The following is a 22,665-nucleotide window of genomic DNA, read 5'->3' on the forward strand; positions in this document are numbered from 1 at the left end:
CCAAAGCCCCTGTCAAAGAATTATCATCGCCAAATCATAAATAATAACTTCGATATTCTTAATTTTACATTATTTAGCCTATAAGGCTTGCAGGAGTTAATATTATATAGGCCTAAAGTCCCGGTGCATTCTACCACCCTGGGCACAGACGTCAATTCAACGTCTATTCCACGTTGGTTCAACATAATTTAATTGAAATGACTGAGAAACAACATTGATTCAACCAGTGTTTGCCCAGAGGGCAGTACCATCCATGACGGTTGATGTTTATAGCCACTCAGTGTCCTACATTGCGTTTTACTGGGTAGCATCTTCCCTTGAGGTAGCTAGCTTATGATGAATCCACAGTTCTTCAACGTTCTGACGATTCACCTGCCAATCAAGAATAATATGTTTTCTTATAATAAATACACCAAAAGTAGTATATGTAAGAGTTTGGACAACTTAGTTGACCATGTTACTATAAAGGCACACAATTATCATAATTAGCCTATGGTTATACTGTCACGTATAGCTTTAACTATAGGCTACAAAGATTTAAAATGTTTCAGCACTATTAATGAGCGATGAAGATAACAATTCACGTCTTTTTTTCTATATGCCTATCGTTAAAAATGAGTTATAGTGTGTGTGGATTCTGTGCAAGTGTAGGGTTAAATGCATAAAATGTGTGTTCGCTGTGACGAAATCTGTCAGTCGAAATGAAGGGTCCGGAGACAAAAGGAGAAAGTGCATGGTGTAGAGCTGGATATCTCTGTTAGTTGTCGGCGTTAGTCCATTGGGACGGACGGACTGGCCATAGGGCAATTCTGGCAAATGCCAGATGGGTTGGTCCATCTTTAGCCCAATGGGCCTGTCTACATTGGGGTTTTCATGCAAAAATTAGAAATATTTGGCAACAAAAAGACACCTCAAGAAAGAAAATGGGCCGGAGTTGGCGCATTGAGGGAAAATATGGGCCGGTGTAATAGAAATACTCGGCCCGATTTCTGGTCCCAGTTTGTCCCTGTCCATGGGTATGGAATACTAATGAGTAAAGGGTCTCTCTCTGTGTCTCTCACCCCTTGCTCTCTCGCTCGCTCCCTCCTCCATCTCTCTCTCTCGCTCTCTCTCTCTCTCTCGCTCGCTCGAGGAGAGAAGCGGATCGATAGCTGACCCGATGGTTTTGCCAATGCTTTTTTTTATCTGGCCAGGCAATGATATTATCAGCCTTGAACGTTATATACAGCAAATGTCTTCCTAAATCAACACAAAGAGATCGCTTACACAGCGATCTGTTCTTTCTCGCAACCGCCTCACTCTGTTTCTCACTCTCTCACACTCACGCCCGCGCACTTGCACATACACGAACGCGCGCTCGCGCTCGCACCACACACACACACGGAGGCGTCACCTTATGTTACATTCACAACTGGGGATATTTTATACCCTGTAGTGTTGGATTTGATCCATGGCTTAAAGCTTGCGTGTGAGGTCTGCGGACGACATAATTATTCTGCGATCATTGAGATTGTTAATTCCAGGTCGACTACATATGGTCACAATTTCACCTAGAAAGCAACCTAGGCCATTTTATAATACACAAAACGCAGTAGACATGCACTATATTTAGAATGATAGGCTATGTCCCACTGTGCTGTTTTCAACCATTCACCAGAAGTGTTTGAATTCCCAAGCGATGCTGAAAAACTTGAAGTCAATTGTCGTGTATTCATTTGCATAAACCAATACCTAAAATAAAAGTTTAGCATATAACATTGTCATAGCCCATTCTAGAGGATCGTCCATGCGTCCCAAAGCTTCTATTATAAAATATTTTCTCGAACTATTTGTCAAAAGCGATTTAACGTGCCTAGGCCTAACGTAGGCGAAATTAACTGTGTTACCCCATACAAGCTTGTTATTGCCTTGTGACCTCTCAAGACGTGTGGAACCATTGGTTGCATGAGGTTTTGGAAATAGGTTCGCTGACAACTTCGGATAATAAATGTTTCGCTTTCAGACAGATATCTCAAACGTGAAATCGCACCCAGCTGCTTGTGTAAGCAAACAAATAGCCAGCCCCATGTTAGGAGTCCTTCACTTGTGGTTTGATGAATGAAACCAGACAAAGGTAAATGGTTATTTAACTCGTTTAGGAATAACACTTTGGTAACCAGAGTTTCCGAAATCACTGAGATGGGGCCTATAGTGTGTTACAGATCCCTTTCCCTTACCCACCATCATCAGTCAAGTGTAACAATATGACAGAACATCCCAAACATGTAACACGTTTTTCTTCTTCACAATGGCAGCTAAGATACCACTAGCATACAAGACCTAGAGAGACCATTTATATAGCCTAAAATATTTGAACGTTGAGTGATCTAAAATTATGAAAGACCGCGTATCATCCCAAACACTAGGTCTACGAGGTTAGGCTACTGGAAAGCCAACTACTAAACTATTATGAGATTAGATGTAATTATTGCATATCTGGGATTATAACAAGCTCTTTCAATTGTCATAATTGTTAGGAAATTGAAGCAACACACCACTGTAGCCTATCATTCTGGTTTGTAGTTAGTCCTACTGCTTCATACACATGGCTCGAATTATGTTATTTTAATTTGTTTTAGCCGGTAGTGTAGCGATTGTATAACAGAATGCGCTCAGCAAAGGATGAAAGTGAGAATTCTAGAGGGGTTTAGAATACATTATGTGAAGACATACAACCAGTTGAAAGCTGCATTTAATATGCTGATAAACAATTTAGTCTAAAGCTGTAAATATAGGCTAGAATTGATCGAGACTCGTCATCAATGACACTATTTTCAGTCAATGTATTTTTCAAATTCAACATCTCTTCCTATGCGGGTAATCATAAACTACTAGCCACGAATAAATAAATAATAGAAATACAACCAGATTTAAAAAAGAAAATGTTTAAGGGGAGTATGCTATACAATCTTTGTATTTCTAAGAAAACATGTGGAGTAGGCTGGGCTATAAGCTAAACTTCCAAATGAGCCCATAAGCCTTTTTCTTTTTCTTATAAGAGAACATGGGTCATCTGTAAACTGCTTGACTATGATATGTTAAAAGGAGTGTTTAAGCTTATTAATTGAAAGCAAAACTACAAGGGCTCATCCTCCAGCTTCGACCTGGCCAACCGGCCAACTGCCGGTGCAGTTTTTAGTTAATAACGGTAGCCATGTCATTACACATTAAGGACATAGCACATTAAAGGGTTACGTTGGTCTGAGAAATACCGTGTTGAAATATTTGCAGAAAGTGTAAAGCCTGAACACCGCTTCAATCATGACCACAGGTCGACTGGGATCAAATAAGGCCTGCTCATATTTTGACCAGATGAGTCCATGAGAACTAGGCCTAGCCTACTCATATTTTGCAAGGGGTAAGAAGAAACGACAGATACATTTAGGCCTATGAAATTTCACAACATCTCTAGCATTTAAGCAACAATAAGTTGCTGGTATATGAATGAATCAGGGAACACACACTCAAATCAACCACTGCCATGATACCCACACCAATCCCCCATCCCCAACATGGAGATATAAATAAAATCAAGACATTGTAGGCTACTGTGGCAGTCTTAGTTCAGCTTCCATCCTCACGTTAGCTTTCATAATGCTACTACTATCCCAAGCTCGACTGCGAGGCAAGGGCTACAAGACCCATTGTTTTATTCCTCCCACCGTAGGCATATGTCCCTATTTGAGTCTAATAGCTACAATATGTGCAGTAGGGTATATGGACATTATACTGGATTTATTCTGTACGCTCAGAGGTCTCCTCTCAAATCTCCATTTGTAAAGGGTAAGGAGACAATGGCACGCAAGAGACATGCAGCCTCTGTACATGAAGCTACTCCACAGAGTACTGTGCAGTCAAAAATCTGAATCCAACACGTTGAGGACTTCGTCGATGCATTCATTATATTCTAAATGTAGGCTATAGGGAAGCCAAGGCCACAAACACAATGCTTTGCCTCTGCACTGTGCACTCTATTTATCGCGCTCTCATTCACTCTCTATATTCCATCACAATGCACCGCATTCAATGTTCCTTCCTATCGACTGGCTGACATGCTGTAAAATACATTTTCCAGATTGATCACGCATATCACATCTGTTTTACAGCGAGCGCAATCCCTAGCCAAGATACGTATCAATATTGAAACAATACTTTCAACGGTATATTTTTGAAGGGGCGAATGCATATGTTTTGTTTCTGCAGTGAGGTGAATTGAGAATCACCTTGATTAAGCCATAGGAGGTCGGTTAGAGAAGCCTCCGTGGCGCGCATACTTTCATTGCTGTCTGTGAAAATATGAAACAGTCATTAATGCGCTCACAGGCAGCGAGCAGCGTCACTACGGTCTAATTCGGCACATAACATGTGCTTCTTTGTGTTCATACCCAGTCGTGAGTGAGTGCGTGAAACAGTAATATATAGCTAGCTATGCAACGAGTACACCAGCCAACCAATCTAAACAACGCCTGTTCTATAACATGTCATATTTTTCCATCGCTCCCCTCCATTGAAGAATAGGCCATACTAGAAGCAAAATGACAATAATGTATTTGCATTTTTAGTGTAATTATGCAAGACAAAACTGGAAAACGCATATATATGGCAAAACTATTGTGTAGCCTACACATGTGTATGAAGAGTGGCATAAAGACAAAATGAGGATCCCCTTATTTGGTTTGGCATTATGCTTTCCCACACAATAAGCGCGAGCGCATCTTGATCTTCAGATGAACATTCTTGAGAGTGAGACATTGTTGCCTATTTCTTTTTTAATAGTACAGTCACCATCACACAACTTCATCAACCGACCCTTCTGCAAAAGCTGCATCATGGAGTAAGCAAATTGAAGGCAACAACCAATAAAATTCAAGAAACAATGAAAATTTCAAGACGAAACAAACAAAATGTATTTGAAACGATATATTAAAAGTGCTTTTGATTTTCATGTCTCTCCTCTTTGACTGATGATCGACTCCACACACACTCATGACCAGGGAAAAGGTGCCACAGATGTCCTCTCCTCAAAATGTCCACGAGGTCAGTATGCTGCAGTTGCAGGTCCATAGTATCAATTGGAAAAAGTTCAACCATCAGTTGTGATATTGTCATAGCGATTAGACTTGTTTCTTATTTGTCTAAATTTCTTTATTTTTCTGTTTTAAATTCTCACTTCAATTTTAATTCTTGGAGAACATAGCTTCGACAACATATATCGCACTCATTATAAGAAGCAAAAGGTTATATCAAAAATTATTAGTATAGAATCACAGAAAAGCTGGTTTAGAACCAGAAAAAATACAAAACAGACAGGTACATAGACACAGGACATTTCTTATAATTGCTTGGAAACATTATTTTCCCGCTAAATCTTGATTCTTTTTTTTTCTTACTGCGCATATGATGTTTTTCATTTTATTTGTATGTTTTTTTAGTTTTTTTTTACAAAAAAGGAAAATAAAGACTAGTATTTTACAAAATGAAGAGTACTGTTCTTGAAGATGAGAGTGGATTTACACAGGTGTAAGTCCAGTTCCATATTTTCTGTACATAACGTATTCCATCTCAGATCTTAGTCCCAGAAGACAAAAAAAAAGCATGTCATGTCTTCCAATGTGTTCAAAAAGGTCCTATATATAGTCTTCTTGTACGGGATGCTGAATTTTGGTCCTTTTTCTCTTTTTTGTCACTCTCATTCGGATCATTGGATGGACATGTAAGGCCAGTTGAAGCTGCTCCCGGATAATAGCATATCCCTGATGAGGGTTTCAATAGGAGTTTTACCTACCAAGCGGACGAAGAACAGCTGCTCAATTACCGATGAGGAGACGGTGCGGAGAGAGGGCAGCCGCAGCAAGAGCTTGCCAAAGCGGCTGGGCTGGTTAGGGTACTGGCTCCTCACGTATTCCTCCAGGGCGCACTGAGACTTCTCCTGCAGGCTTTCGATGTGAGCCGCATCTGACAGGCCGCAGGCGTCTGTGCAGGCAAAAGAGAAACACAAAAGCACCCTGGTTATCATTCAACATCAGCGTTACGTGTTATTGACAAAGTGAAATAAACAAACACACTGCCCAAACATGCTACGTCACATTGAGTAAGAGGGACTGTCATATAGAATAAACAAGGGCGATCTGTTCAAGTGGGGAACGCGCCACACAGCGGCAGATACCTCTACACGTTCATAAACCAATCAAAACAAAGAATATGCAGCTAACGGGGATGGAAAATGGTGTGTAGCATAAGCCTATAGCGTTTCCAATTGAGGAAGCAGAGGGAAAGGTATAGGCCCACTCGTGGTTTCTGACTCAGGGGACTCAAGTATATAGAAATGTATAAAAGACATTGATGAAGTTGAAATTGCAATGGCTGTATATGACCTAATTAGGCTACTCTCAATAAGCTGTTATGACATTTTCCCGCTCTTTTCTTGATAGACCATGCTTGGCCTGCTTTTCAATTTAGCCTAGGAAAAGCCGCTGGAAGCAATCAAATTTATTAGCAGGGGTGAAGTCAATAGTCACGCAAAAAACACGTAGAAATACGAAAAGGAGCCAGCACAACAACACATGTGAAATGTGTTTTGAACACAGTCGGGGGTTGTGGATTGCAGTCTGCATTGGCCTAAATAGATACATACACTTAATGTTCATGTCTTAAGATGTGTTTGCGAATAGTACAAACCAAACTGTTTATCGCCATGGCATAGGCCTACTGCTGTGCTTAAAAATCTGCTGTAAACGGTTGTGCCAAGCATACTGGGTTATGGACCGTTATGTGTAGGCCTGACGATGTTGTATTAAGTCATTGCCTTGTAGCAAGTGCACAGGAGAGATAGTCTCAATTCTCCAGCTCTAATAGATTAAACATTAAGCCTCATCTAGATTTCTCAGGGCTATAACTCACTATGGCCAGACACAATAACCTTATGAACTCGCGGACTGCGTGGGGGCAACTCGGAGATCTCGGGTTGATTTACTATATATGACCTTATAGGCGGCCCAGCCCCACGTAGCCTATGCAAATCCGTTTGGATTAATTTTGAGTGTCTCTAATCAATAAATAAAACAATTAATCGGGGAGAAATTTATTACATTTCAAAACCTCTTTCAAATATAAACTTGTGAAACGCAACACAATGATTAAGCTCAAAGCATTTCGGCGACTGAGCAGCAGTGAATGCATGAGTCAAAAGCAAAAGAAAGCTTGTGAAAGGGCACCCTATAGTACCCAAACATAGAACTAACTCTGAAAAAACATAAAATACATATTTTCTAGATTCACATTCATCAAGTATCTGAACACAGATAGAAACATTTAATTAATTATGAAGACGCAATAGATAACTGGACATAATATGAATCATAAGAAGACAATCACCTAAACTAGGCTACCACCTATGAGTTTCCTGTTTGCAAATATAAATAAAAGTAACCCAATTAAAATGTTCAACAGAGTAAACCTGGACTGCAACAATATTTTTCTACGTATATCATTGGCCCTACATGTTGTCTCTTGCTAAAATTGACAAAAATCAAGGTTAAAGCTAGCTAGTCATCTTAAACAACTAACTATTCAGTTCTAGGCTATTTTATGTTATATTATATATCATAATGTAACAACAACTTGGTGCAAGGCCCTCAATGTCATCATGCTATGTTAATGCCTAATAAAAAAGATACAAAAATAAGATTGCAATAGCAAAGGTAGTCTATAGGTAGACAAGATTGGCTTGATTGATCATATAAATGCACATAAATATATGTTTGTCTTTAAATGTTATTTTGCAATGATGGCAATCATTTTATATTAGGGTGGGACTCAAAAAGGGCAATGTCACATGTAGGCCTACAAAATGAGAACTCAAAGTTTGGATGCTAAGGACATAAATGCCCATAAACTATCCCAAAATCCAGGAAAAGTCCTTGTGAGCAGATAAAGCATTGATAAAGGTTTCCATGTCACCGAGGAGGGCAAACTAGAGCACTGGGGTAGGTTTAATGACATTGAATAAAACACTTCCTTTGAATCCCCCTTTGGCCACCAATCAAAACAAGTTCACTGAACACTCAACCTGTCTGTATATCCACATATTTTTTTTTAATAATTACAAAATAAATAACATTATATATTACCTACACATAATGTAATATAATATATGCCTAATATAATATGCAAGGAATGTATTTTAGTATTTAAAGTAGTGTGGATATGTTTAATATAGATCTAAAAAATAAAGATCAAGTAAGATGCTCATGCTAGGTTACTTTAGGCTAAAGTAGGCTGTAGGTGATGTCAGTAAGCATAGTATTTTTTGAGGACATCGAGAGTGAAAGTGTGTTTATTAAAAATATATACATTTCCTTATATTAAAAAACACAATCATTAGCGAAATGTTGCGTAATTGTGAAATGTATTGATTGAAATAAGGCAATTTAATAAGAATTTGTTCACTTTTAAAGAGCCACATGAGAGCTATTTTGAGCCACGGTCGATTTTGGCTTTTTTATACACTAGGCCTACTCTCCACTATTACGCGGTACTTGCAAATGGTAATGAGAGCAAGTGTCCACAGTCAAACTTTAAATATCTATAGGTAAACAATGGTAAACTTGCCTCAGCCAGATAGCTAGTAATGAGCTGTCCTATGTAGACTACTTTTCAAAATGTGGGATTCTAATTATTTAAGACAATAATTGTGAGAGGAAATATCAGGACACAAAATAGTCTACATTCCCAATCAATCTCAAGCATAGCCTACCGCGAGCAAAGTAATACAATGACATTTTAGGCTATTTCATCGTTTTCTTTGATCAGGCAGCTAGGGATCATTTCCTGTTTTAAAATGATACGCCTTTGTGCACGCAAAACATGAAAAACATATGCCACAACATAAATTGCCTACATGAAGTGTCATACTCAAATTATGCTTTTCTTTACGTATATAATGTAATAAAACAATACGCCTGCGACATAGACCAAAACAAATATCTTTCCAGATTTATAAAACATATAATGCTTAATAATTTCTCAACATTTATTAAATATTATATGGTCTTTCAATCTTTTTATACGAGGTAAAATACACATTTAAATTACGTTTTTAAAAGTAATACATTAGACACTGTCTGTGGGTCGGTTTGTTTACTTCTTTTTCGCTTTGACTAACACACAAAATGTATAAATGTGGATATATGCAGCAAATTATTATACAAAACAGCATGGAGTAGCCTGCACCAGACAGCCATGGCCTCTAGTCTGATTTTCTCCCTCCTCACCGCCCGCCTATGAGAGAAGGCCTTAACATAGAGGCATGGTAAACACTCACCTGACGTGAAGAGTACTATTGCCTTGATGCAGCTGTACTCTGCCGAGTCAACGTGGAGGGCCTTGAGCTTCTCAACCTGCTCCTGGAAGATTCGAATGTGATCCATGAAAGCCACGACTCGGTCTGCAGACATTGGAGAAGCGTGGAGGCCTGCCGCGGCAAGCAGAGGGGCCACATGCAAAGGCATGGAGCACTGAGCCGCGTTTAACACAAACAGCTCGCTCCACGTCAGCCTGAGAAGGGACACCTGGTCGGTGATCTGCAGATCGGGAAAGAAAGGGATGTTCCTAGCCCATTCCACAGCGCTGAAGAGCAAGCGAGCTGCCAGCTCGCAGATGTTCTCGATACCCATGATATTGTTGGGCTGCATGCACTGGCTTCCATATCGGGACGTCGGGTAAGGTTCGGCCCGAAGCAATAAGGAGATGTATCCGGAGAGATAGCAATGGCCGTTCAGAGGGTCCCCGTTCGTCAGCGCGTACTGACCTGGGTTCGGTTGGGTTGGAGGCATTCGTCCTCGCTGAACCGCTGACAAAAAGAAAGAGAAGGAGAGGAAATGTGCATCCAGAACTGATAAACATTGTTGTATGTGCAACCTATGCTGAGAAGCATAAGGCAAGCTAGTGTTTTCTGCTCTCAAAACAAGGGAGTACCATTTCCCATCAAAATCTAGCTCAAACTGTAAATTATATAGTGTGTAAGATTGTGTGTTTTTTAAATAAATAATACTATTTTCAATATCACCATGCTCAATGTTGCACTGTTTACATTTGTATTGACTATGCATGTATCTAGATTAAAACACACACACACACACAGACACACACAGTAATTTAAATATTGAACATAACGGATGTTTCCATTTGCTAAATTGCAGTAATACAGGCCTATAGTGTCATTTAGGTCTATGCTACATCTAATTGTTCGATGCAGCCCATGTGTCATTTTACTACTGTATTTATCAACGTAAAGCTATATTTCGCCATTACACTTGTGTTATACTGCACTAAAGAAGAATGGCATAGCATAAATATATCAACCACAACAAGAGTCAACCCCTTCTTACCATAGCAATAGTTTAGTCAAGGAGGAATCGTTTAACAATGTGCTTTAAAAAGTATAATTGGTCAAAAGTTGTTTTTGTTTTTATTTATTTATTGAGGATATATTAAATAACATGTATGGTAATTTTGGGGGTTTATTTAAAATACGAGTATTGCTATCATTTGTGCTCCAAAGAGAGGAAAAGTTACGGCCTCTCATACATTATGAGGCAAAACAACGTGCTCCACACAACTTCTCTGGCATTACGCAAGATGCCTAAGCATATGGAACGGGAGGGCGATGTGGTTATGTTATCTGTTCGTTTTAATGCACAGACAAACCAAACACTTCTATATCACTACACATGTAAGGAAGTGCACTTCATGTTCTCTTTCACACACACACACACACACACACACACACACACACACACACACACACACACACACACACACACACACACACACACACACACACTAGTGCTCTTAAAAACCTATAAAACAATAGCAAATAGTTATGTTTAGTTTTGACGTTCATAAAAACGTCAGTCAAATAAATAGCTGCTTTGTTATGCGACCTATCTTTTGAAGCTGCATTGTATTTGACCCTCTATAGGCTAAACGCGTACACGCACATTCCTGCAAAAAACATGGATGTGCAATGTGCTCAGCCTTATGTATGTGACCTTTATGCAACATGGCAGCTCTACTCGTCTATGGAACTCAGTATGCGTAATCATATGTGGCATTAAAAAAAGATATTCACCTTCCCGCCGCATTCCCACTTTCAAACATTTCTTCAGCCGACAGTATTGGCACTGATTTCGGTGGTGTTGGTCAATGGGACAGTTCCTATTGGCACGACATGTATACGTTAAGTTCCTTCTGACACTCCTCTTGAAGAAACTTTTGCATCCCTCGCAGGTGAACTGACCATAGTGCTTGCCGCTCGATTTGTCTCCGCAAACAACACATTCTATATGCTGTGGACCAGAATTCTGACTCCCCTTGTCTCCAGCAGTCCCAGGTGTTGACGGGGGTCCTGGCTGACTGGGGGTCTGCGGAGTGTGCGGGGCTGCCGACGCCGTCTGCTGTTGCTCCCTCGCCGGCTGAGTTGCTGGATTGGGGCCGCTTGGAGGTCCTCCGACCACGTCTTCCTGCGGATCTCGCCAGACGCTAACTACCATTGCCATATCTCGGGCCCGAAAAGTGCTATAAAGCGAACTGATCGCTGGGATTTATAAAGCGAGGGGAGAAAAAATATCTCAAATACGACAGTGCAAAGTCAAATCGGAGCAAACAATCTCATATGAGAAAGAAGGGAGCAGAACACGATCAATACATTTAAAATACAGGAGACGATAGAATAAGCACCCGATCAGGATATGCAAGTATCGGGAGGCCAGTTCCAAGGTAAATTGCAGTTAGCCATTCAGGTACCCAATCTTGAAGAAAAAGCGAGCCAGACGTAACAAAAATGCAGTTTGGTATAAAATAGCCAGAAAGGAGGCAGGAGCGATTCACATGGACCTAGAAATGAACATAAAATCTTTCAAAGACACGCGATCCAAAGTGCTGCAAGAAATAAATTCCCTTCTCTTTTCTTCCTTGCTCCTTACTCCCGTCTTCGCTGTTGGAGGGGAGGAAAAAACTGAAGAGCGGGATTTTACATCTATATTCTTAAATAAACCTCATATCGTCCAGCAAAAAGACCGCGTCGCCGTAGTGCCCATGTAGTTTTACCTCTCCAGCAGGAATGGAACGAACACGAAGAGATACAAAATAAAAAATAAACAACTAATAGAATATGCAAGACGGAGAGACCCAAAAATGAATGCGTTTAAACGGGAAGACCAGCAGAGCAATGTTTCCGAAACCGGGATCTTCGCGAATGTCTGTATATAGTGAACTTTGACACTACTATTGAAACTGACACGTTTCTATGGAGATCGCTGCGCCTTATATGGTGCTCGTGTCAAGGAGCCAAGAGCGGGGCTGCTGGCAACTGATAATCAAAGGCGACTGACTGGCCAGAGCCCTGCATTGAGGGGGGAGAGAGAAAATGGGAGGCTAAGGTTAGCCAAGCCTCTTTCTCTCCATTGGTTAGAGTCCTCGTTCCTCGCTACCTACGACTGGGGGCTCTGACAAGCACAATTTACATTGAGCTCGCCTCGCGCTGCTATTTACTTTGAAACCTGATTAGCCTACGGGCCGTCTATTGTCACAAAAAGAGGAAGAAACCCTGGATAGAATAGCCGAAAAGATGGGTAAAAGAGGGGACAAAGCTTTGCGCACGTGAAATAAACAAACGTGCGAGGCGAAAGGGACTCGCATAGAAGGACTCGCATAGAATTCCCCAAAGTTTGAAATGGTTTGTTTTGAGACTGCTATCTTAATTATAAATGCGGGGGATATAATTATTGATGTATGATGTATTTTATTATAGGCTACATGCAGCCTACAGCATTTGGTGATGCGTAATACTGTGGGATACGCGTCAACGTTACATTTCCATTGTAAAAAACAAAATTATTGGGGTCCAAAGTTGCAGGGTCAAATTAGGAAAAATTACGATGTAAGACATTATGCATAGTAGCCTAGACAAGTCGTGTTAGAATAGACAGATAGGGTGCGATGGCGCCAACGAATCTCAAAATTACATCGACAAATAAAAAATACTCTGTAACAGTTGTGGTTTTAAGGCCTGCACAATCACTAAACGGGTGTCATATTATGTCTTAATAATGACAATAATTCAAAATTATGTGAAGCTGTTTGAAAATTGCACGGGGATTCCGTCTTTTTGTATGTGGATACTGAAGCCTGCATGCGCCTCCAACTAAAAAATGTCTGGATCGGTCTGCCATCTAGCGTACAGTATACAATTACAACCAAATAGTAATGAATAACTCACTGTGACCTACTGTTATCAACTTTGTAAAATTATAAAAAAAGAAATAAACTCCTGAAAATTGCTTTCTTTTTATTTATATTTTTACAGATGCTGTGTTCCTGAAGAAGATTCCAAAACGCAACAGCTGCTGCTTCTTTTTTAGATTGAGGAAAGTCCTTCAAGGTAAAATCACTTGAAATGAGTGGAACTCAGCTCAGATAACATTGACATAAAACTTACAAACTCGGGTAGTGTGAATATGACAACTGATACAAAAACATGTAGGCTACATAGTCACCAAAGTCTCCAAAACTTTGTTCAGTGGGCTACAAGCCTGGTGCGTCGCTATGCATCCATAATAGCCTACACTAAATAGAGGAAAGGGTATTTTCAAATAAAGTGAATCGTTTATGAACACATTTGTTATTGTCTTTCCGAGTATGGTCAGCTATTAAGATATATAATGGAGCGCTATTATGCAAGTACCCCCCTTGCAAACGCATAGGAGGAATGGGTGTTTTTAAGTAGCCTATTCAACAACAGAGCTCTTCCCGTCCCCGTCTCAGACACTGCACTGAGACTCCTGGTCATGTCTCCAGCTCTTTGAAAAGGTGAAACGAATAAGATTAAATCGGACAAAGAAGATTCTGTAAGTGTATCATTAAGATTTTACTATACAGATTGGGAAGAGAGCTGGACGGAGAGAGAAAGAGTGGGGGGACAGCGAATAAGAGCAGAGGGAAATAAGGCTATAGCACGAAAACAGCGAGAAAAACGAGAAAGTGGACAGCAGGACTTTAAAAGAAGAAGCACCTAGCGACGACTATTAGGCTATGGTGGACGGGAAACATCGGTACCTGAATTTGGGTAACACCAGCCAGGCAAGTACACAATTAATTTCTGTTTCACCTATTCACAAGTAGCTTTAAATGCTAAGAATACATTCTAGCCTCGCCACACGACCATGCAAACCCATGTATCTAGCCTATCTGTCTAAATGTCAAACAACCACTGTTACATTCCAGGGCGAAACTTTTGAACCGCAGTACTTTGCATCTTTTCCTTTACATTCTAACTGGTTTGGGGACCCGTTTCTCCGTTTTAAGCTGTACTCCCAATATATACTAGCATCGTTGAGGCTGTTACCACAATTCAGGGAAACCTTTCCAAGTCGTGAGCATCTCACCTGTGCATGGCTATTTGTTGTTTGATCACATAATGAAAAGATCGATAACAGCCTGTTTGTCTCAGAGATAGTGTCAACGGATTATAGGACAGTTGTTCGACCGAGCTGGTCAAGCATAGTAGGCTACTAGCCATGCATGAGAAGAGTTCCTGGAATACTTTCCGGCTGTTTTGCTTGGTCATATGAAAATATAGGAGGTTCACGATCATCAAATTATCATTATTTCATTGCAAAGTTTGCAGTTACAATTTCAATCACACAATGTTAGATAAATAGAATAAATAATGTCAATTTGAAAGCAATTTTTACGATTAAGGGAAGGTAAATGAAATGATTTACAAGAAATACGCTATTGCTCGGTAGATAATTGAGCCATTAACACAACTTACATTGAGCAATATTGATACAAGCATAGGCTATGAAATACATGTTTGGTGAGACTATATTCAACTTCGATTCCCTTGTGTCTCAGATTTTAAGTTGATGATATAAATGCAATTTTTAAGTTCCCCATAACAGGAACTTATAGGCCTACTATTCATTTATATGTTACACATTGAGGTATGTTATATGTTATTACCAAAAATACCAAAAGCTTTTCACAGTGCAGTATATTTGCACATGTAGCCTATGCATCCGGAGATACATAGGTTTTCTGAGCATCTACGGTGAGGTCAATATAAATAGGCCTACGTGGACTTCAGATACTGTATTTTTTAAAACATAGGCTACATTAGGCTCATTTCCAAGTGATGTGGTCTCTCTCTATCCGTTTTTATAACAAATACATCTGATTTTGCAGACCGACTTCACCTCACAAACATGTTTTTCGCTTCTGCAAGCAGTCAACTGAGCGTTATGAACTCTTGTGGAACAGTTGTGAAAGCAATAAAAGGCCATGATAGCCAGACCTCCTACTTCGTGAACACGGAGGCAAATATATAGACATTTCAGATCATTTAAACACCTAACAACGTTGCAGGAATATAGCTAATAATATCATCTCTATTGGTTTAGTTTAGGTTATGTAGACGCTTCAATGCAGTTAATATCTAGTCATGAGTCACGACACCGTTCAAGCTGACAGAGAGCATTCATTGCTTTCTTTACCTAATGCTTTAGAGGCCTCTGTCGAAATGCCTCCTGTAAAAACAGGTATTATGTTTCTTCACGGCGAGAGAGGGTAACACACATCCGATCTCCGCTGTTCCCATCCCGCGCCCGCCTGAGAATCTGCCTCTAACTGAACCAACTTTCATGAAGAAAAGGCTGCGGTGTGGTGTTCCAAAAATATATAGCCTATATGTCAACCAAGAAAAATATGAGTCTAAAAAACTATGAGAAAATGGTATTAGAGACGTGTCAAGTGCATGGGGCCTGCATCAGTGTTTTCATTTAGGCTACAAATGAGGGATGCTGTCAATTATTGCACCCCCCTTAATATGCGTAATAGCCTATGTTACATATGCAACTACATTTCACTAAAACTCTATAGTTGAGTGATTTATGATAATTAAAAATGAGAAACATCTGAAGACAGATGGCTCAAGAATTCCTTCCTCTGCGCCTTTTAAAACTTTCCCCATTGCTTATCACTGGAAGTATAAAGGCTAGACCTATCATACAGCATATTGAAACAAGTTATAATTTTACTATTTTGATTTGTTTTGGTGTGTTCTGTGTAGCCTAATATCCTAGTTTTGTTATAAATGTCTCTCATCTTTAAACCAAATGTACAGATTATTTAGAAAAATACATTTTGCATAGTGAATTAGGCCACATAAAGAAAAAATTAAGATGGCCAATGCTGCTGCTTTTCTGTAGACCCAAGCTGTGCGTTATACTTTAATGTGTGAGTTGGAGGTTTTGTTGTGTGCCCCTCCACTTTGAGTCGTTACGAGTTGAAAGAGAAGAGGAGGGGGCTTTTGTCCAATCTGATCCCTAACTATTCGGGGCTCAGATTGGTGTGAAAGGGACGAGAAGGTCACTTGAAATCGCCTTTTATCCGCTGCCATTTTCTCTATGGATCAGCAACTTTCAATAGACATAATCTAATCGCTCTTAATGGTAAAGATATTCGTGAGAAATAGGGAAAATATTTTAGAGCCTCGCCACTTAAAATCGTTATGTTTAGCGTAGGCAGCATGTAGGCCTATGGACAAAATTATCTGACGTAAATGATGGCTAAACGGAATAAAGTGAAATGCGTTTCAGAAGTTGAAAGGTAAACTCTTAGGACTAGAATTTTAGAATACACTCAAAGCTATATCATGAACGTGACACCTTTCGTTCAGAACTAAATATGATGAAGTATAATCTGAGATAGCTAACAACTTGATTTAACTCCAACTATTGCTTTGTGGCATGCACGATTGACAGACCAACGCGACCTCAGACTGTCAAAGTAGCTAAAAGGTTCATTTGGGTTTGTTTCTTCAGGGTTTTAATCATGGGTCTAAATACACCATGATGAATAAAGCACAACACATTAGAATTTTCGAGCTGGGAAAGCCAAGGCTATAATTGTAGACAATGAGGCCGAAATGACTTTTCCAATTAGCTTGTGGTTGGAGTTTAGTTAGAGGGACTGTCAGTTTACTCGATGGGTAATGGCTTTATTGCTCACAAAACCATCATCTATTTAGAGCATATGTGCTAATTACTTTGGATGGTCTCAGAGACCGAGATCATAAATCCATTAGCACAAAAATCCCGATGGTTCTACAGTGCAAACACCGTAATTTTGTAGTTCTCCAAAAACCCAACTTCAAGCACCAGTAGAGACATCAAAGTAAAATCTTTTTCTGAATTGTTAACCCGGCAAAACGGGCAACGTGACATAAATGACATAAATTACGTTGTTATTAGTGATCAAAATCACGTGTAAAGTAGGCCTAGCTTAGTACGCTCTAAAGTGTGCAGCATGCAATTCAAGGAGAAAACACGACCAAATCAAAACACCTATACTGACGTAATATGGTATAGGCTACGCCTAATACCTAACAAAGAAGCCAATTACCAAAACACAACTCAAATAATAATTGTATCATTGAATGGGAGAAGACATCATATTAGCCTAGTTAATGCAACCAATGGCCAAGCGCTTAGGATATTATGATAGTTTCAATGTCTTGAGACGTTTTAAATCACCTTATTCCATTTAATATGAGGACAACCCTTTACCGCATAGTGCTTGAACAGTTTTCCATTTTCTCGACTACATCGATTCTATCTACAGGGACCGAGGTAACATGAACACAGGTTCCAAATGCAGTGGACGAAAGCGTTTCACCCTTAAAGTAATTTATTTCGGGGAAACCGGAGGGCAAAGGTGGAATTCTTGAGAAATTCTACAAGGATAGAGGAGCTTTTAGATTTCTGCACGCGGATTACTTTTCATCCCATCGCCACATTATCCGAAAACACACTGTAGATAGACCAACGACAAAAAGGCAGAACAAGATTATCTCCCGTGCAAATTTGCGACCCCGCACATAACCATTTAAGGAGTGTTAAACTAAAACTGGACTAAAGAGAGAACGGAAGAGACAGAGCCCAGAGAAGTGGCTTGTCTCATTTGTCCACCCTGAAACTGGGAGGTGAACTAAAATATGAGCTACATTTCCAATGTAAACTTGCCCGTCATTGTGCATGTTTTGTAGTTAAATGAGTGGCATCTCTTCAAGTATCCATAATGTTTTTCTTAAACCAATACACAGTGGGCGCTTAATTAGAATTTTGTCTGGCTTAACCGCCACCATGCTGTAATAGGACATGACTGAGCACGCTTAGACAGAGACTAACATGTTACATCAAGACAAAAAAAAATCACTCTCAACCTCGTTTTTGATCTTGCTTCTGATGATAAAATGCTTGCATAGACCCATTTACATGTAGACATTCAGTTTACAAACCAGGGAATAGTGGACAGTTATGTGAGCCATAAGCTCTGGTTTAAGCATGATCCCTGAACAAATTAATTAGAAAATCAAAGATTAACCAGACTAGTAGGAAAATGAGATGTGTTAAATATAAGTGCATTCACAAACTGTATGGAACATTATTGTATCCCCTTATCATTACACAGCTAGTACTAATCAAGTATGCCAATACGTGTAATAATAATACTAATCAGAATCATAATAATAATGTAATGACAGTATTTAAACACACACACACACACACACACACACACACACACACACACACACACACACACACACACACACACACACACACACACACACACACACACACACACACACACACACACACACACACACACACACACACACACACAGGGGCTTCGGTATACTTGCATCTTATATGGGGTGGGGGGTGGGGTATTATCATTAGAGAAATATAATGCCTGCAAAGTTTGTGAAATGATCAGAGGTGTTAGCTGCATATGAACATCCATAAGTATGGCACCAGTGCTGGGCCAGTGATGAGTCATAAAAACGAAGAAAGAGAGTCTGCACTATTCGCTTTCCAAGTGCTGTAATTGCTTGCAGGACACAAAATAGAGAATGTTTTGGCCACGATAGGCTTTGTAAGGTGCTTTGAACTGTTCAGTATACCTGGTTGTTAGAAGAATACATGAAAAAGCACAAAAGACCACAGATGTCCTTTTAAAATGTTTTCTTATTTATTTGGAAATGGCATGTGTGTGTGTGTGTGTGTGTGAAATCAAATAATTCCACAGCTATTCCCCACTATTTAAATTGACTATCAAAGCTACACTGAATCTTGGATATGGCTACTCTAGGACCTTTGCCCTGAAGTAAACCAATGTCAGGTGTCCCTGCCGAATGATGATAAACGCACCTCTGTGGTACCTCACCTGTTGAACTAAACAAAGAATATCTCCTTACCTTTCAGTTTGGGTAAAAGGGTTCAATAATTTTGCTTCAGGATGCATCGGATACTTATTATAAGCAACTTAAAATACCAACCCCGCCCACATACAGGACACACCAACTGAAAAGCAACAAGGCTACACATTTTTTATTCTCGAGCTGACAGATTGTGACCTTATCAGTCGGTTGTTCCCTCTCCCCATGAAACTCTTCAGAGAAAATATGTATACCTTTGTTGGTGGAAAGCCAGGGTGGTCAAAATGAAGAAAACATCTACATTCAAAACCAAACTTAACTTTGAACCAAACAATATGTTATTACTATATGGCAATATCCATACAGCAAGTTTATTTGTTTGTGTGTGTTCTCGTCATCAATAATGAAGTAATTGTGTTTCCTCCAAACAGGGAGTGAGCGACTGTGCAACATGACCGTGCCATGTAAGTTCCACTGCTGCTACGCAGGCCCCTTTCACCAATTCACTGAGACATCTCGCTAGTCTACCACTAATCGATTCAAGGATGGAATAATTAACCAACAATACACCTTTACTGTATTTGGTATAACCCTAACACTCCCTAGAATCAGATCCGTAATATCAGCTTGATAGTGCATACAGGGCATGGCCAAAGTCCTCCTTTTAACTCAGGTAGCCAATCAGAAGGCAGCGTGATGCACACAGGGCCAATGATAGTGCTGCTTCCTCAAGAGGCCACCCAATTTGTAATTTTATCTGGCTTGCCTTGCATTGGATGTGTGTCTTTAAACAGCTCCCTCCAGTTTGCCCTCTCATCAATGTCTCTGTGTTGTTTTTTCTCTCAGACTGAAAGGAACGTCATGGCAAGTTCCCCTCCTTTGGAATAAAGAGCATCATCTTGTCACACAGTCAGAATCGACAGAGGGTTGTGATGTCATGTGTAAAATAAATGTCTCTGTTCATATAAGCTTAGTTACAGCAGCATCCATGACATCATGACATCAGCACCGTCACACAAGGTTTGGCTCACAATGGCCACAACCTGGATTTATTTGACCTTTGACATCTGAATAATGTAGTCTTCAGAAATAATAATAATAATAATAATAATAATAATAATAATAAATACTGATTATCAGAACTCCCAGCTTAGGTAGGTACATCTGTGCTTTATCTTGGCCAGGTCGCAGTTGTAAATGAGAACTTGTTCTCAAGTGGCTTACCTGGTTAAATAAAGGTGAAATAAAATAAATAAATAAATCTGTGAGTTATGCATTTGTCTACAGGATAAGGATTGCTATTATGCCTGTGTCAGTAGGTAAAGGGCAAGACAGACCAACACAAATGTCGGCTGTGCTCAGTGGGCCACCTACTGGGTGTCGACGAACGGTGGCGATTCAACATGTAGAATCGTTGGGAAATTAGCAGAAAATTACGGCCGATGTACTGTTGTCAGCGGTGATGGCCAACCGCTGTACACCTGCTGTGCGCGGCCGACGTTCCTGCTGGTCTGTCTTGGCCTTAAGAATATATGAGCTTCGCCTGTGTCCGTAGCTGAAGATATCTACTGTGCTATGAGTTATGCCTGTGTCAGAGATGATCAACATGCCTTTGCTTGTGTCCTCACTGCCCTGGCCTGGACCCCAGAGTACATATTTACAGGGTGTACTAACCTTAACACCACGCTGCTCTCCTTTCCTCCTCACTCAGCTAACCTCGGTCCCCCCTACCCAGTATCCCATACAGCCCTCAGGGTCAATGGAAACAGAATCAATGTTTTATGAAGATGTATATCATGTATAATAACATTCTCAAGTCCAAATGTATTTGTGATGCCATTAGTGTTTTATTGTCAGTGTTCTTATTGTTACATTCAGAATCTAAGGTGAAGCTAGCTGTATTATGCTGGGCAAAAATGATTTTGACGTACTTGATCAAGTGCCCGTCCTTTACTTTTTATTTGTGTATGTGTATGTGATTCTCTGTGTGTGTGTGTGTGTGTGTGTGTGTGTGTGTGTGTGTGTGTGTGTGTGTGAGAGACCACATGGCAAGTTTACCTCGGATGACCCCGCTGACACGAGAAGTCCGAGCTGAGGTCAAACTGTGACAAATGGGTTCTGGGGCTGAACAGCAAACATTCCACAACATGTTCCTCTTCAACATCTCCTCCTCTCCTTCCTCTACTTATCCCTCCCTACACTTCTCCTCTAAACATCTATCTCTTCAAAGGTTGTACGAATGCACTTATCAATTAAACATAAACATGTTGTATGTGATGGCAGAGGTTGTGGGAATCTCCCAGAACATGAACTTCCGAGGAAGGCAAGCATTACAGCGCTATTTGAATGCAATGCTCTACAAAGCTCTGCCATGTTTACAGATGAATAAAGGAAAAAGAGACTGATGTTAGTAGAAAAAGAGAAGTGACCCCCTTGGATGTTAATATCATAAGCTTTTCTTGATCAGTGATGTAGAGGTTGAGAGAAAATATAGTGCTGAGTTTAAACAGGATGTGTAGGCTGTAGCATCCTATCCTCCTCCCCCTGCAATATCCCACCATTTCTTTAGCCCTACCTCCTCTTTCCTCTTCCTCCCTCCCTCCATCTCTTGCTCCCTCCCTCCCTCTCTCCCCTGTTTCTCTCAGACTTTCCAGAATGCTCCTCCGCAGAATCCTGCCACCTGTGTCAGTCACAGAATCTATTGGTATTCCTCTTTGAGGCTGGTTAAGGTAAGTGGCAGCCCCCATTACAATGACAAGGCAAGTAATGATGCTGCTTGTCCCGCGGTTCCCCATTATTTATTTATGCTTTCCCAGGGAGTGATCCTACCACCTCCACCCCCAGTCCTGCCCACTCGCTACATTTTTTAAGAACACATGCAGTCGCCACAGGTGAACGTCAGCGCAGCCATTGCATGTCACAGGCAGACCATACAGGAGGCTGATGCAATGATGTGCTGGGATACCCTGAGTTTTAATCATGATCATGTGTAATAGCATTACTGTCAGAGAAAGCAAAACAACTGTCTGAATAAAATAATCAAAGACGTTTCACTTGTATTTTAATGTTTTGTCTTTTTGGTGTTTGCATTGATATTCTTTTATTGTCTGGTATTACAAGCTGCAATAGAATAGAACTGCATGTATCTATGAGGGGATTGACGATTCCTGGTGTGGGTCATGTGATGTGATCATGTGCATAGATCTCAGATCTCTAAGTGGCTGAATTGAGGTGGACCAAGATGGCAGATCTAGCGGCGATACGTGCATGGGGCTCTAACCGTTGGATGGTAGTGTGGTTCGCATTTTCACTTGCGAGCGGGGGAAATATGGTCCCCGTAATGCTGT

The 22,665-nt window shown here is 40.3% G+C and overlaps 1 protein-coding gene and 1 long non-coding RNA gene across 4 annotated transcripts; one reads left to right on the top strand and one right to left on the bottom strand.

Annotated features, from left to right (window-relative positions):
• Window positions 1–4,788: 4,788 nt before the first annotated feature.
• On the bottom strand, window positions 4,789–12,402 carry LOC121587523 (nuclear receptor subfamily 2 group F member 1-A-like). 2 transcript variants are annotated; one of them, XM_041904536.2, is made up of 3 exons: window positions 11,171–12,402; window positions 9,362–9,886; window positions 4,789–6,012 (listed from the first exon to the last, which is right to left on the bottom strand). In XM_041904536.2, the coding sequence occupies exons 1-3, from the start codon at window positions 11,595–11,597 to the stop codon at window positions 5,738–5,740; spliced, it is 1,227 nt and encodes a 408-aa protein (XP_041760470.1). In that variant the 5' UTR covers window positions 11,598–12,402; the 3' UTR covers window positions 4,789–5,737. The 2 variants fall into 2 exon arrangements, with proteins under 2 accessions (XP_041760470.1, XP_041760469.1); XM_041904535.1 differs by having other exon boundaries at window positions 9,362–9,889; window positions 11,171–12,401.
• A 136-nt stretch (window positions 12,403–12,538) lies between these two features.
• Window positions 12,539–22,371, top strand: LOC121587525. Of its 2 annotated transcripts, XR_006004080.2 has the most exons (5): window positions 12,539–12,775; window positions 13,406–13,480; window positions 19,750–19,782; window positions 20,165–22,047; window positions 22,135–22,371. It is a non-coding gene; the product is annotated as an uncharacterized LOC121587525 (long non-coding RNA). The 2 variants fall into 2 exon arrangements; XR_006004079.2 differs by having other exon boundaries at window positions 12,548–12,775; window positions 20,165–22,371.
• The last annotated feature ends 294 nt before the right edge of the window (window positions 22,372–22,665 follow it).

Source organism: Coregonus clupeaformis, chromosome 18 (assembly GCF_020615455.1).
Source record: "Coregonus clupeaformis isolate EN_2021a chromosome 18, ASM2061545v1, whole genome shotgun sequence".
Taxonomy (NCBI): Eukaryota; Metazoa; Chordata; class Actinopteri; order Salmoniformes; family Salmonidae; genus Coregonus; species Coregonus clupeaformis.